The sequence below is a fragment of the Marmota monax genome, unplaced genomic scaffold (genome assembly GCF_021218885.2).
Source record: "Marmota monax isolate L192 unplaced genomic scaffold, Marmota_monax_Labrador192_F-V1.1 WCK01_AAM20220418_F8-fsc00170, whole genome shotgun sequence".
NCBI classification, from domain to species: domain Eukaryota; kingdom Metazoa; phylum Chordata; class Mammalia; order Rodentia; family Sciuridae; genus Marmota; species Marmota monax.
This window is the reverse complement of record NW_026692395.1, coordinates 2916337-2931626: the sequence shown is the minus strand read 5'-3', so window position 1 is coordinate 2931626 and position 15290 is coordinate 2916337. Positions and strand designations below refer to the sequence as shown.

General features: G+C 41.3%; 1 protein-coding gene across 5 annotated transcripts in view; it reads left to right on the top strand.

The window, feature by feature from the left end:
- The window catches only part of Shroom4 (shroom family member 4), a 216931-nt gene extending 207136 nt beyond the window's left edge, over positions 1-9795 (top strand). For all 5 annotated transcript variants that reach the window (XM_046442556.2, XM_058578706.1, XM_046442559.2 and 2 more), the window contains 3 exons: positions 283-463; positions 4106-4375; positions 5289-9795. In XM_046442556.2, the coding sequence (XP_046298512.1) occupies positions 283-463; positions 4106-4375; positions 5289-5558 (721 nt within the window). In that variant the 3' untranslated portion in view covers positions 5559-9795. The remainder of the gene's footprint in view (positions 1-282; positions 464-4105; positions 4376-5288) is intronic.
- The last annotated feature ends 5495 nt before the right edge of the window (positions 9796-15290 follow it).

Sequence of the window (15290 nt, the reverse complement as noted above, 5' to 3'; positions counted from 1 at the left end):
GGTGTTAATGACCAAACCAAATTATCTCTAAAGTCCTCCTAATTGCTAAAATGATGGTTATAGAAATAGTCTTCTAAGAATATTCTTAAAGTATGCCTTTACTTGGCTTCCAGAGAGCCCTTGTGTGGCCTATTTACATGTGAACAGTGCATTTTATTCCATTTTTTTACAACTCTTTGCTGAAGCAGGGTCTCATTTTACAGATGGGTAAATTAAGGAAGTCGAAAGATAAGCAGTCTTTTTCAACAGAGATGCTTAAATGGTCTCTCTTTGTTTCCACAGACAAGAGTTTCAGCACTTCTCACCTCCTCCAGGCGCCTCAGGAATCCCTACCTCTTACTCAGCTTATTACAATATTTCTGTGGCCAAAGCAGAGCTGCTGAACAAGTTGAAAGACCAGCCAGAGATGGCAGAAATTGGCCTGGGAGAGGAGGAAGTGGATCATGAACTGGCTCAAAAAAAGGTAAAGTTTCTTAGTATGCCCTAGAGATTGTTAACATTTGTATCTGGAGGGTAACCAGCTTCTCTATGCCCTCTAAAACTCTTTCGTTCCTATATTTTCAGTATGGAACTCAAACAGTCTCTCTGGGTTTCTCATGAATCCAACTCCAGCTTCTTTTTGATTCAAGAAATAGTAGCAGTCGTAATAATCAAATCAGTCTCCCCGATCCTTAAGACCATCATATAAAATAGGAATTGCTATCTTTTTTTTTAACCAGCTAGGGGATTGATTTTCCCAAGGGTTATATTCTAAATGATAGATACAGGACTTCAAGTCAAGACTCTGGATTTGTGCTCTACCAAGCTACCCCTCTGAGTTAAGTCAGCCTTGTAGATAACTCAACACCCAGGGCACATAAGGGCTTCTGCCAGTGAGTTCTAGCCAATGGCAGTGTCATTGATTTTTATTCTCTGTGTAACTTTCTGGGAGAGAGAACAGACTTGACTAAGGAAAATAAGGAGAAATTATAGGCTGGCAGACTTTGGTATTTATTTGCAATGATGGTCAATTATCTCTTAGAAATACAAAATAGATAAATGGAGATGATGTTGTTGTTGTTCCAAAACCTCCTTTTCTTCCTCTAAATACCACTAGCCTAGTTTTTAAATCAAGTTCCTGGAATCACTTTGCCCTCCCTGCACTTACCCATTTTATTTCATAAGCAAATAGGGTTGCCATGGCAACCTCAAAAGCCCAATTTACCGTTTTGTGGACATGTGAACTCAATGTAAATTGCTCTTCTGCCCATATTTCCCTTTCAGGACATGACCTGTAGGAAGGTACAGGGCCATTTGCAAAAGTCCTCCTTCCAATTTCCCATCTGAAGCAAAATGTCAGAGAAAGAATTGGAAGCATGGTGGTATCGAAGTTTGATTGCTCCTTTGATTCCATGTTCCCTGAGCATGACAGGGCTGCTCCATGCTTACTCAGGGCCTGACCTGTCAAGGGGCAAACCTAATAAAAGTCTAGCCAGGAGAAGATAGCAATGATCAGAAATGGCAAAGCACAGAACAACAGACCGTGATTTGAAGTGACTGTGGGTGGGCTAGGACAGTTTTTTGTTTCTGAGGAAGAAAGGTGAGGAAGGTCACCAATTTGCAATATCACAGAGAAAAACAGTCATCTATGGCTGGGTCTGTATAACTCCCATAGCTGTACATACTGCATTTTCCCTAGAGCTGAGGTTCAGGCTGCAGAGTCCTAGAGCTGAGAAACAAAAGGCTCTTCTACTTCATTCTTCCACCCATCAGAGCCTGTCAGCAGGGGTGGGTAGGTGATTTTCTAAGTGTCCCTGGCATTGTGTTTTGTGTGGAGGCACAGACAATGGTATAATACCTGGGAATCTTTTGATATCTACATATGTTGCCTCATTCACATCACCAATCCCCAGTTCCTGGTGGGTTTTAGAATTTCCCCCCAATGCACACTTATAACATTTCTGACGAAATCATGATCTCCTGCCTTTTGAACACTTCTAAAATATAACAACAGGCTCTAGAACCCAGAGGCAACTCTCTTAGTCTTGGTCACCTTGGACCTCTCTAAATAAATGACCAGTGAGGAACACATTCTAGAAAACTGTAAGGCAATGGTCCCAGAATACCTGAGCTGGAATAATACTAAAAAGAAGCACCGAAGCATGCTTCCTACATGCAAGATACTATTCCAAGCAGGTAACATGTTAAATCATTTAATCCTCATAACCACTCTATGAGATGAGTATTATGGTTAGTCTATTTTTTAGATGGGGAAATCGAGGCACAGAAAGATTGAGTAACTCATTCCAGATTCAAACCATTACTTTGTGTCAAAGCTGAGGTTCAAACACAGGTAGTATGGCACTCAAGGTAGTATGGCACTCAAGTGCATACTCCTAACCACTTGTAATACTGACTAAAAAAGCTACAGGTGACCTGAGTTGCCTACATGCCTGTCAGAAGCTTGCAGCTAGGTGAGTCTCCTTTAGTTTAGGGGATCTTATAGTAGTAGTGATGCTACTGCTGCTGATGGTGGTGGTGGTGGTGGCAGTGACAGCAGCATCAATTAGCATGCATTGAGCACTTCATGTTCCAGACACAATAGTAAATATTTTACCTCTGTTATCTCAACAGCTATCACAACAACCAGGTGCAGGGAGTACTTATTCAGTTTATAGATGTGGAAATAGAAGTCTTAGTGGGATTAGGTATCTTGCTCAAGGTCAGAGAGTTGGAGGAGGTAGAATTGGAATCCAAGTGTCTCTAACTCTAAAATTTCATATTGCCTTCCTGTGGTCCCAGAACTGGTTATCCCTTGAATGCACACAAATTGGAAGACACAGGCAGTACTTTCCTTGAGAGAACAACATTTGGTGGTAGGCAGGGGATCACACTCACACACATGACATACCACAGGAACAACTTCAAATTATTCTGAAGGGTTGTAATTCTAGAAAACTTGAGAGTTCTGGATAAAAAATAAGAAAGAGAGGAAGATCATTGAAAGAATCCTTCCAGAGCTTCCAGAGAAGGGTTTTCCATAATGAAGGTGGGAGAAAAGCTGGGCCCTAAAAAAAAAAATCATAATACCCAAAGGGAAGAATGAGCGGGTAGAACTGTAGAAGCAACAAAGGAACACAGGGGTAAATCTGGGGAACATAGAGGACAGTGAGTAGCTAATCCTGAAAGATTTTGAGGAGTGAAATTAGAATGATAGGGGGGGACAAGATGGAATAATTATAATATTAATAACAGCAGCCTAGATTTTATTGAGCACTTACTCTGTGCTAATCCCTTTGCATGTATTATCTCACTGAATCATTACCACCCAGTGAAATAGGTGCTGAAAATACCCTCACAACTTCTACAGATAAAGAGAAGTTCACAAACGTCAACTCATCCAAAGTTCCAATTAGGAAGTGGCAGAACTAGAAGTCAAACCAAGTCATTGTGACTCCAGAATGTACACTCCTATCCAAAGGCCTCGAAAGCCAAGCTAAAGGGCTGGGAGTGTAGCTCAGTGGCAGAGCACTTACCTAGCATGCTCAAGGTCCTGGATTTTGTCCCTAGCACATAATAAATAAATAACCAACCAACCTAAGAAAAATCTTAGGCTGAGGATGTAGCTCAGTGGTAGAGCAATTGCCTAGTATACACAAGACCCTTGTTCCATTCCCAGCACCATCACAAAAGCCAAGCTGTGGGGGCAAGGACCTAGCACAGTGCTATAAACAGAGAGGTACTTCAGTGGAATGAAGGAGAATGATCAAAAATGACGACACATGCTTTTCCAACCTACGATCTCACAGACATCTCACTCCTATTTATCAAACAGTCTCAACAAATATTCAATTGCATTGAGCAAATAAGGCTTAGCCCTTGGGTAGCACTTGTCTAATGCCAAGAAATCTGATGATGACATGGAGATGCCTACCAGACAGGGACAGCAGATGCCTGTCCAGAGCACCAGAATTGCTCACCATATGCTCCGATTTTCTTGGTTTCCAATGACTGGGGTAGAGCCTACCATCCGTTACGTGGATCCCAATACAAGAGTGATGGGCACTGATCCGTTTCTGTTGGTACCCATGCTCATCATTGGTCTTCTCCTGTTTAACTCCCCTAGATACAGCTTATTGAAAGCATTGGTCGAAAACTTTCTGTCCTGCGAGAGGCTCAGCGAGGGCTGCTGGAGGATGTGAATGCCAATTCTGCCCTTGGGGAGGAAGTGGAGGCTAACTTAAAAGCCGTCTGCAAATCCAATGAGTTTGAAAAATACCGCTTGTTTATTGGGGACCTGGACAAAGTGGTCAACCTGTTGCTGTCACTTTCTGGACGATTGGCCCGGGTGGAGAATGCTCTCAACAGCATTGATTCAGAGGCCAATCAAGAGAAGGTAGAATTGGGGTCCTTGGGGATATGGATGGAGAGAAATGCCAGGTGTTTCTCCTTAGGACTCTCTCTTTCATGTTTGGCTATTATGAGAGGCAGAAGAGTAGAATGTTAGCAGTGTGAGCACTGGCTTTCAAGTGTACCTCAATTCTAACTCTACCACTTACTAGCTGTGTAACTGTGGACAGTGTACTTAACGTCACTCTCTCTCAATCTCTTCATTTGTACAATGAGGTGAACACACTACCTGCCATGTCGGGTTGTTGTGAAGATGAAGTTAGATAATCCATGTTAAATACTGAGGCAATCCAGGGTAAATACCGAGTTGGTGCTAGCTGCCAGTAGTAGTGATGGTGGTAATGGCAGGAGCAGCAGCAGCAATTTTGCCTCACTGTCTCTAGAGTTGGAAAGGGAGTTTTCATCAAGCAGTTGAGATGGAGAGACTGTCAGTTTCACAGGTTGGCACACACTGTGTCCATACCTGAATCAAACTGCAGCACCCTTCTCTATATAAATGGCTTTGAAATCACCACAATAAGGGATGCATATACATGTGCACATCCACTCAAATGGAGGCACACGCCATAGAGAAAGCATTACCACAATGATGGTTCATGAGGCTGCTCTGTTAGAGCCTTCCCCGATCGCCAAACCCAGTGACAGTTCACAGATTAAAGATAGCCTTAGAGAAGGAAAGAGGTTCTAGCACATCCCCCTCTCCAGAGTGGCTGTGACGTCTGTGCTCCTCCAGCTACAGGAGAGAAAGGCATTTCTATGGCGGTGGCCTTTACATTGGGAAATCTAGGAGTGATCAATTAGCAGAACGGGTAGTTGCTTGGTGGTGCCTCCCTGGTGAGCACTGCTAGGCAAATGCCTGATAATTAGGAGAGCACTTAATTGGTCCTCTGCTTCCCCAGTTGGTGCTGATAGAGAAGAAGCAGCAGCTGACGGGCCAGTTAGCAGATGCCAAGGAGCTGAAGGAGCACGTGGACCGCCGGGAGAAGTTGGTGTTTGGAATGGTCTCCCGCTACCTGCCTCAGGATCAGCTCCAAGATTACCAGCACTTTGTCAAGATGAAATCTGCTCTTATCATTGAACAGCGAGAGCTGGAAGAGAAGATCAAGCTTGGGGAAGAGCAGCTGAAATGTCTCAGGGAGAGCCTACTCCTGGGGCCCAGCAATTTCTAATTCTCTCAGCAGACTGCCACAGCATCCCTGCCTGGTCACAGTGGGAAGTGCTTTTGATCTTCAGTAGTGGTTTATTAACAAGTAAACAGCAACAAGTTAGTGACTCATCCCAGCCCTCTACCCTGGCTCTGTCTCACGGCTTCTTCCCTAGCAGTGGTCCCAACCAGTGAGGGGACCCTAGGGGGGCACCAAGCTTCTGCAGGGAGCTGCGGCAAGGTGTGATCACACAACCACATTCTCCTTCCCACAGTGTTTGTGGGCAAGCATTCACGGCCCACAGAATCACCAAAGTGCCTTTATTCTCTCTGTATCCGGACACCAAAGACCAAGAACTCCCCACCCATCTGTGCAGCTCCATTGTGCTCCAGGGCTTAGGGCCCAGACATCTCCAACAGAGAACTGCCTGACTTGAGGGCATTCATCTACCACCATTTTCAGAGCCTCACCCAAGTTTTGTAGTGGGAGGCATAGAAGAAGGGATTGTATGTGACAGAAGATGGGCAAAGGTAGGGCATCCTTAGGTGCCCCTCAGGAAAAAGCCAGGCTTAAACCAGTTGGCTCCACTTCTGTCTTTCCTAGAAGCTAGTTGAGGGGAAGAGGCCTACTCTCATCCTTGACTAGTGAGGCCTTCTTCCTGTCCTCAGACCTTAGGCCTATCACCTCATATTTGATCTTGCCCTTGTATCACTGGGAGTTCCAGGTGCCTATTCCAGGACTTCACACTATGGGCTTTTAGTAGCTACTCCAGTTGACTTCTAGATATAGGTTTCATTATTGGGGGAGAGGGTTCTTGTTATATTTTCAATGACCTTTTGATTGTATTTATTTTCATGTTTTGATTGTTTTTTTTTTTTCATTTTTGAACTAATAAGGTGAGGAGAGGGAAGTTAGAGAGGGGAAAGAAAAAGAGAGGGGAAGAAGAGCATTTTCTGCAGATCAGACTGAGTCTAGGTAAGCAAGTACTGAGGCATTGAATTCTTCCCCACATAGCTACAAGTGTCTAAGAATGGAGTTCTTCCTTTGAACTCATAGCCACCCTACCATGGCCCGCCCATGTTCTTCCTTTGAAATCTAGATGGCCATGAACTTAGCATACCCCAGCACAGTTCAACTTTTTTTTTGTGCTAATATTTGCAACCAAAGAAATTTCCCCAAATTAACAATAATTGCCCATTTCTCTAGCATCTCTAAGTCATGGGATGGGTGGAGGCACTCCTCTAACAACTTTTTTCTCAGCCTGTGACCTGGCTCAGGGAACCCAGACTATGATAGCTGGGAACAAATTATGATCCAGCCAGGATCTTAGGCAAAGATGATCCATCCTTATCTTTGCAGGCTGTGTGCCAAGAACCCCAGCGGGTGCCTGAAGCTATGGGTAGTAACCAAAACTTATATGTACTGTTGTTTCCTATACTTCCTACAGCATTGCCATATAGTACCAGAGTTAATCTATCTTCCTTGTTTTATGCCCTGGTGTCTCCTTTGCTTCACTACTCTTGCACTTTGGAACCATTATTAAATTTAAAAAATGGGTTACTTGAACAGAAACACTGCAGTACTGCAACAGTCAATTTGATAACTGAAATGGCTCCTAAGAAATTAAAGGGAGGGTAGCCCATACAGTGTGGATATGTTGGACAAAGGTATGTCCCAGGTAGGATGTAGCAGGATTGCATCATTCTGCTCAGAATGATACACAAATTAAAGCTTATGAATTGCTTATTTCTGGAATTTCCCACTTAATATTTTTAGACCATGGTTGACCACAGAAAGTAAAACTGCAGATAAGGGGGAACTACTATTCAAAGAACTGAAGTTGCTGCTATTGCCAAGGCCCTGAGACTTGTAGCCAGCTTCTACCCTGGAAAAGTTAGCCATTGGGCAATGGCAGAAAGGGAATTATAACCAAACTGTGTCCTATTACCCAGCTCATTGTCCCCATTGCTTGCTAACTAGGGTCAGTCCTTGGCATTACACAGCCTATCTAATCCCATCCCAGCCGAGCCCTGGCACCTTGTTACTGCTGAGTTCCTCAGAGCCCTTGCAACTTAACTGCAGCAGCAGGGGTACCTCACTCAACCAAAGAATTTGCCAAGGAACTTTGCTGCTGCTACAGATACTGGTTACTAATTTCCGTTTCCTCTACATTGTGTCTGAAAACAATAGGAAAATCTTGGCCAGGAGGGTATCCTGGGGGTGGTGGTAACCCTTTATGTGGGGACCTGGGTATGCTCTTAGTACTGCTGCCAATGCCAAGACCACTGTTAGAATGTCAACCTTGTCATTCTCCCCTCTGGTGGAAGATTCTACTCTATTCAGGAGGGTTGATGGCTTTTAAAGGGCTGGGTTTACCCAAGTGAAACTTGAGAAATTTGGGAGAGTGCTTTGAATACAGGCCATTATTGCCACCTTTCAAAATGAAACAGGAGCCCTAGGTAAATAGTAAGCCCAGTTGAAATGTCTTTTATTAGGAGATGATGCCAATATGTTCCATCATTACAAGATTTTTTGGCTGGAATAGATTTTGTTGGGGCGGGGGTACTGGGGATCGAACTCAGGGGCACTCTACCACTGAGCCACATCCCCAGTCCTATTTTGTATTTTATTGAGAGACAGGGTCTCACTGAGTTGCTTAGCACCTTGCTTTTGCTGAGGCTGGCTTTGAACTTGCGATCCTCCTGTCTCAGCCTCCGGAGTCACAGGGATTACAGGTGTGCGCCACCACGCCCATCTGGAATAGATATTTGAAGTATGTACCCAGGGAAAAAAGTGGTCAATTTAACTGGTCACCATGGCATAGCTAGTGTGTTTGTGTGTGTGTGTGTGTGTGTGTGTGAGAGAGAGAGAGAGAGAGAGAGAGAGAGAGAGTGTGTGTGTGTTTTATTTTTTTTAGCCATCATTACATTGGTTTTACCTTAATTTTTGTGATACCAAAAATATTAAGTCTGTTTTTTTGTTGTTGTTTGTTTGTTTTGTTTTTGTGGTGCTGGGAATTAAACCCAGGGCCTCGCACATGCTAGGTAAGCACTCTACCACTGAGCTACAACCCCAACCTTAACACTGTTATTTTTGTACCACATCCCACCTCAAATTAGTTTCTAGAGTTGGAATGAGAACACAAGGATGCTCATTTTCACATAGAACCATAGGTCCCAAAGTACTTAAAAAGTAACCCCCAAACTCTACTGAGCAGTAGAAGTTTAGTAGATAAAGGTGAACTACTAAACAGACACTGGCATATAGCACCTGCCTGCCATGGCAGTCCCCTTGTGAGAGATAGTGCTACAAAGCTGCCAGTATTATCTAAGATGCAATAGTTCTCCCCTATTCTCAGTGTAAGGGGCTCAGCCTTCTTCCAAGGCCTTTGAGGGGGTAGCAGTTTGGAAGACAGGCCAGATGGTATCCCCAAAGACAGTTATTGGTCTTGACTTCTGCCCTTTCCCTTCAAATATTTACATTGCCCCCCATGGGGAAAAAGGAAAGCTGATGGTGGATTGATAGAAAGGAGTCCAGTATAAGAGTTACTATCAGTTATCCCCTCTACTTCCCTCATCCCCAGGGCTCTGGATAGTTGAATCTCCCACAGTGATCCCACTGTTGTCTCACAGCTGGACACTCACCCAGGATCTAGAAGTAAATGCCAAAGTGGAGTCCAAGAGAATGAGACAGAGATACTTAAAATAAAGCACTAGCATGGGAGAGAATAGGAGAGGGAAGGAAGGACAGAGGGTGAAAAGATGAAATGGCTCTTTCAAGGCTGGGTTCAGATTCTGTTTTCCATTTAACTTCATGTGCCAAAAAGCTTCCCCGGGTCATCAGAGCCACATCCTGAACCCCAGCCTCCCTGAGGGTGCTGCTTTGCCAGTAGCAGGCCCCAGACAGAGGAAGCTGGGCACATTTCTGGCTACTTCCACCCACCTGGAGCTTGGCAACTCCTGCTGTCTTGGCCAGAGGAGTTGCCTATGCCAATAATATTTCTGTAACAGCATATTGTACTATTTGAAGATTAGTAGATCTTTAGGGGGTGGGTGGGTCATGGGCCATTTGTATAGATAAAGAATCAGTGTTTGTTGTACAACTGTGGGGGGGATCAATCCCAGGTGAAGCTTATTTTTTTGAATCTTACTGTCTCTATATTTGTGTCCTCCACCACTCCCTTCTTGGCTGATATAGATATGCCTGCCAGATTGTCATCAAGGGTCATACTTTAATAAAAGGTGCTAAGGACAGAAAATAATTGTCTCGTGTGTTTTGACTCAGGTTATGAAAATTCCTTAATATTCTGCTGAGAAGTATCTCAAAGGAATTTGATCACCTATCTATTGTCTGTCATAGATAGCTTTGACAAGCAGAGCCCTCCCACATTCCTAAACCTCTACTTTGAGCTCTTAGGGATGATATTGATACTATACCATTTATTATCCCTAGTAAAATTGCAGGGTCTGACATAGCCTTTTAAAGGGAACAGCTTTTAGACATCTATTCTAAGAACAACTTGACTAGGAGACACAGAGTTTATGTGCCATTGGTCAATTTCTCTTGTTACAACAAGATTGAAGCAAGGCATTTTTCAACTTAGAAGAAATTCAGGACCACAAGCTCTGTCCTTTGGTTCACAGATATATTTCTTGCTCTGTGGGTAGTTATATTGGTCCATTTTTCCATTATTATAACAACTTACATGAACATAGGTAACTTTACAAATTAAAGAGGTTTATTCAGGTCACAGTTCAGAAGGTTCAAAGGCATGATATTTGCATCAGTTTAACTCTGGTGAAGACCTCGTGGTGTTCATGTAACAGAGAGATCACATCACATCAGGATGCCAAAAGTGAATCAGGGGTCAGCCTCCTGTTTTTGTTTTTGTTTTTTTGTACTAGGGATTGAACTCAGGGGTGCTTACCCACTGAGCCACATCCCAAGCCCTTTTTGATATTTTATTTAGAGACAGGGTTTTGCTGAATTTCTTCGGGCCTCACTAAGTTGCTGAGGCTATCTTTGACTTGTGGTCCTCCTGTCTCAGCCTCTCCAGCCACTAGGATTACAAGCATGCACCACTATGCCTGGCTAAGGCTCATGTTTTTATAATGTGCTCTCATGATCAGGTGTCCCATAAAAGCTAATGTAATTCCTTATGAGGGCATGATCCCAAAGACCAAAGGATCTCCAACTAGGCCCCACCTCTGTTGCCACACACTAAGAACCAAGCTCCAAACACATGAACCCTTAGGGGACAAACTGAAACTATATTCAAACTATAGCATTAGTCAATGATACCATTATAATTAATATAACCTAACACTCAGTATTCAATATTGAAGATTCAATAATAAGAGTAATCTCAGGTACAGACCTCAGCAGTATACACATTCCAGTTCTAGAGTCTAGCCTTATCAGAAGTAAACCACCTTCAAGACCTCTTCCAATCTTGAGTTCTGTCTGCTAGTATCATCTTACTTCTAGCTGATTGTCTAGTCTAACAACTTCACCTGAGCTCCCTGGAGAGCAAAGGATCTGATCAGCTCTCCAGAATACCTGAAAGTACATTTAGACCTAAAATGTATTCTAGGCAGCGGTTCTGATGTTAAAAACTTATTTTTTTCCTAACCCACACTCTGTTCATTTCTCAACTGTCCTTCTCATACTCCAGCTATCCAGTGTAATAGAGGAAAGAACCCAGCATTAGCATCAGAAGAAACCATATTCAAATCATTATTCTGCCTATTCTATGAACCTGGGTTACTTGCTCAGCTTCCAATATAATTTTCTTATCAGTAAAAAGGAAACATTAATATCTGCATAGCAAGGTTGTTTAAACTTGAAAATAATAAAAGCTACTATCTACTGAGGAGTTGTTACAAAGGCAGAATCCCTGGCCCTACCCCAAACTCAGTGATAACAGTCTCAATTTTAACTAAATTCCCAGGAGATTCATTTGCATATTGATGGTAGAGAAACACTGACCTATCACAAGCATATTCAGTACATGGTAACTATTACCACAGTCTTCTTTGCTTAATCCAGACACATTCTTGATTTTCTCTTATTGCTCGAAACTACCTACCTAAATAAATTCAGGACAAAGTTGCAGGACACAAGGTTAATATATGTCTTAGTCCATTTTGTGATGTTGTAGCAGAATACCTAAGACTGGATAATTTATAATGAAGAAAATACATGACCTCATGGTTCTGGAGCCTGAGAAGTTCAAGTTTGAGGGGCCAGCATCTGCTGAGTGGCTTCTTGCTATGTGATGCCATGACAGAAGAGCAAAGAGTGAGCTAGAGAAAGCAAGAAATTGAACTTACCACCTCAAGCCCTTTTATAATAACTATTAATTCATTCATGATGGTAGGGCCCTCATGATCTAAACACCTACCACTAGTCCCAACCTTCCATTACTGTTGCATTGAGGATTAAGCTTCCAACTCATACTTTCTGGTGGACACGATCAAACCATAGCAATATATAAAATCAAAACAAAATCCCTGGATGTTCCCACCACAAAAGAAATGATAAATATTTGAAGGGATAGATATACAATTACCTTCATCTGCATTATACATTGTATACATGTTGCTTTTTTTCTACTATAATCAAAATAGAGGAGGAAAAGTTTATTTCAGGGCTTATGGTTTCAGAAGTCTCAGTCCATTAGATGGCTGACTACATTCCCCAGGGCCTAAAGTAAGGCAGGCCCTCATGGTGGAAGAGTGTGGTGGAGGAAAGCAGCTAGGAACATGGCACCAGGAAGCAAAGAGAGAACCTCCCTCACCGTGGACAAAATACATACCCCAAAGGCATGCCACCAATGACCTACCACGTTTAGCCACATGCTACCTGCCTACAGTTACCACCCAGTTAATGCCTATCAGGGTATTAATTATCAGGTTAGGCTAAGGCTTTCAAATCTCAATCATTTCCCCTCTAAACTTTCTTGCATTTTCTCACATATGAGTGTTTAGAAGATACCTCATACCTAAACCATAACGTATGTCATTGATGCATTACATTGTACACATTATATATGTCACACTTTATGTATATGTACCATAAATATGTACAACTCTTATGTGTCAATTAAAAATAAAAGTAAAATGCAAAAGCTTAAAAAGAAAGCAATTCAATTTACCATAGCATCAAAAAATACTTAGAAATGAATTTAAAAGAATGTAAAACTTTTACACTGCTAACCACAAAGTATTGCTAAATTAGTTCTAAATAATGAAAAGACATCCAATGTTCATGGATCAGAAGACTTAATATTGTTAAGATAATAATATACCCCAAAGTGATCTACAGATTCAATCCAATCTTTATTAGAATACCAGCAGACTTCTTTGCATAAATTGACAAGCTCATCCTAAAACACATATGAAATTGCAAGAGACCCAGAATAGCCAAAACAATGTTTGAAAAGAACAAAATTGGAGGGCTTACAATTCTCAATTTCAAAACTTACTGCAAAACTACAGTAATCAAGACAATGTTGTATAGGCACAAGAATAAGACATGGAAATTAATAGAGAGTCCAGAAATAAACCCTCACATTTATGGTCTGTTAATTTTCAACAAGGGTGCTGAAACAATAAAACAGGGAAGGAATACTTTTTGAACAAATGGTGCTGAGACAACTGGGTATATACTTGCAAAAAATGAAGTTGGATCCTTTCCATATACCACACACAAAAATAAACTCAAAATGAATCCATAAACCTAAATGTAGAAGTTAAAATTAAAGAATTTTTAAAAAGAATACAGGAGTAAATCTTCCTGACATTCAGTCAAGCAATGTTTCATAAGTAACAAAAGGCTATAAATAAATTGGAGTGGATGGGATTGTATCTCAGTGATAGAGCACTTGCCTAGCATGTGTGAGGACTGGGTTCGATTCTCAGCATCACATATAAATAAATAAAGGTCCATCAACAACAAAAATATTTGTAAACAAATAAATAATAAATTGGAGTACATACAGATTAAAAATATTCATGTTCAAATGACACTATTAAGAAAATGAGAAGATCACATAGTAAAAATATATCCATATCATATGTCTAATAATGGAGTTGTTTTCAGAAGCTATTGTAAGCTCTTACATTTCAAAAATAAAAAAGAAAATAACCAAATAAAAAAAGGCAATGGGTTGCAATAGACATCGCTGCAAATAATGTATATGTTTTAGTCTGCTTGTGTTGTCATAACATACCATAGATTGGGTGGCTTAAACAACAAACATTTGTTTTTCAAAGTTCTGGAGGCTGGGAAGTCCAAGATCAAGGTGCTACCAGATTCATGTCTGGTAAGGACCTGAATCCTGCTTCCAGATGGCCACCTTCTTGCTATGTCCTCATATAGCAGAGAGAATGGAAGGCTCTAATCGTTTCCTCTTCTTATAAGGGCACTAATCCCATTATAAGGACCTCACCCTTGTAACTCATCTTAACCTAATTACCTCACCTCCCAAAGGCCATATCTCTAAATATCCCATTTGGGGTTAGGGCTTTAACATATGAATTTGAGGAGGCCACAGACATTCTTTTTAAAGTAATAGGCATGGAAAAGTGTTCATAGTGAAATTCAAATGAGATGCCACTTCACATAAACTCAGGTGGCTAAAAACATAGACAATAACAAGTGTCAGTGAGGACAAAGAGAAATTGGAGCACTCACACATCGCTGATAGGGATGTAAATTATTACAGCCACATTGGAAAATAGTTTGGCAGTTTCTCAAAATGTTAAGTTTCCATATGACTCAGCAATTCCACTTCTAGATATATTCCCAAAAGAATTGAAAACCAATGTTCAAAAAATATTCATGAATGTTCAAATCAGCATTATTCATAATAGCCAAAAAGTGGGAACAAACCCAAAGTCCATCAACTGAGGAATGGATGAACACACTTTGATATGTCCATACAGTAGAATATTATTCAGCCATAATATGGATCTTTATCCATACTGATGCATGGTATAATATGGGTAAGCCTTGAAAAATATTATTCTAAGTAAAAGGAGTCAATTACAAAACACTGCATACTATATGATTCAATTTATATGAAATATCCCGAATAGGAAAATCTATAATGAGAAAATAGATTAGGGGTTGTCAAGGGCTAGGGGTATAGGACAATGAGGTGTAACTGCTAATGGGCATGGGGTCTCTTTTGAAGGTGATGAAAACATTCAAAAATTAGTTTGTCATCATAGTTGCCCAATTCTGTGAATGTATTAAAAACCACTGGATTACACACTTTAATTATTTATTTTAAATATTTTTAGTTGCTAATTGACTTTTATTTTATTTATTTTTATGTGGTGCTGAGAATCAAACCCAGTGCCTCACACATGCTAGGCAAGTGCTCTACCACTGAGCCACCACCCCAGCCTGGATTACACACTTTAAATGGGCATGCTAAATGTTGTGTGAATTGTTTCTCAATTTTTTTTTTCCGACACAGTGTCTTATGGTATTATTCAGGCTGGCCTCAAACTCCAGCCTCAGCCCTCTGAGTAGCTAGGATGATAGGCATGCACCACTGCTTCTGGCTTTTAATGTTTTTTAAAAAGCATTGCTTGTTTCTATGAATCTTATTCTTATTTTTAAAAATCTGAATTGATGGTGAACATGTAGTTCATTCCTGAGCCCAAAAGCTACAATTTTCATAGCATTTTAATTTGGGGGATGAGCTTGTCACTATCTCCCTCCCCTTGCAGACCTAGCAAGCTC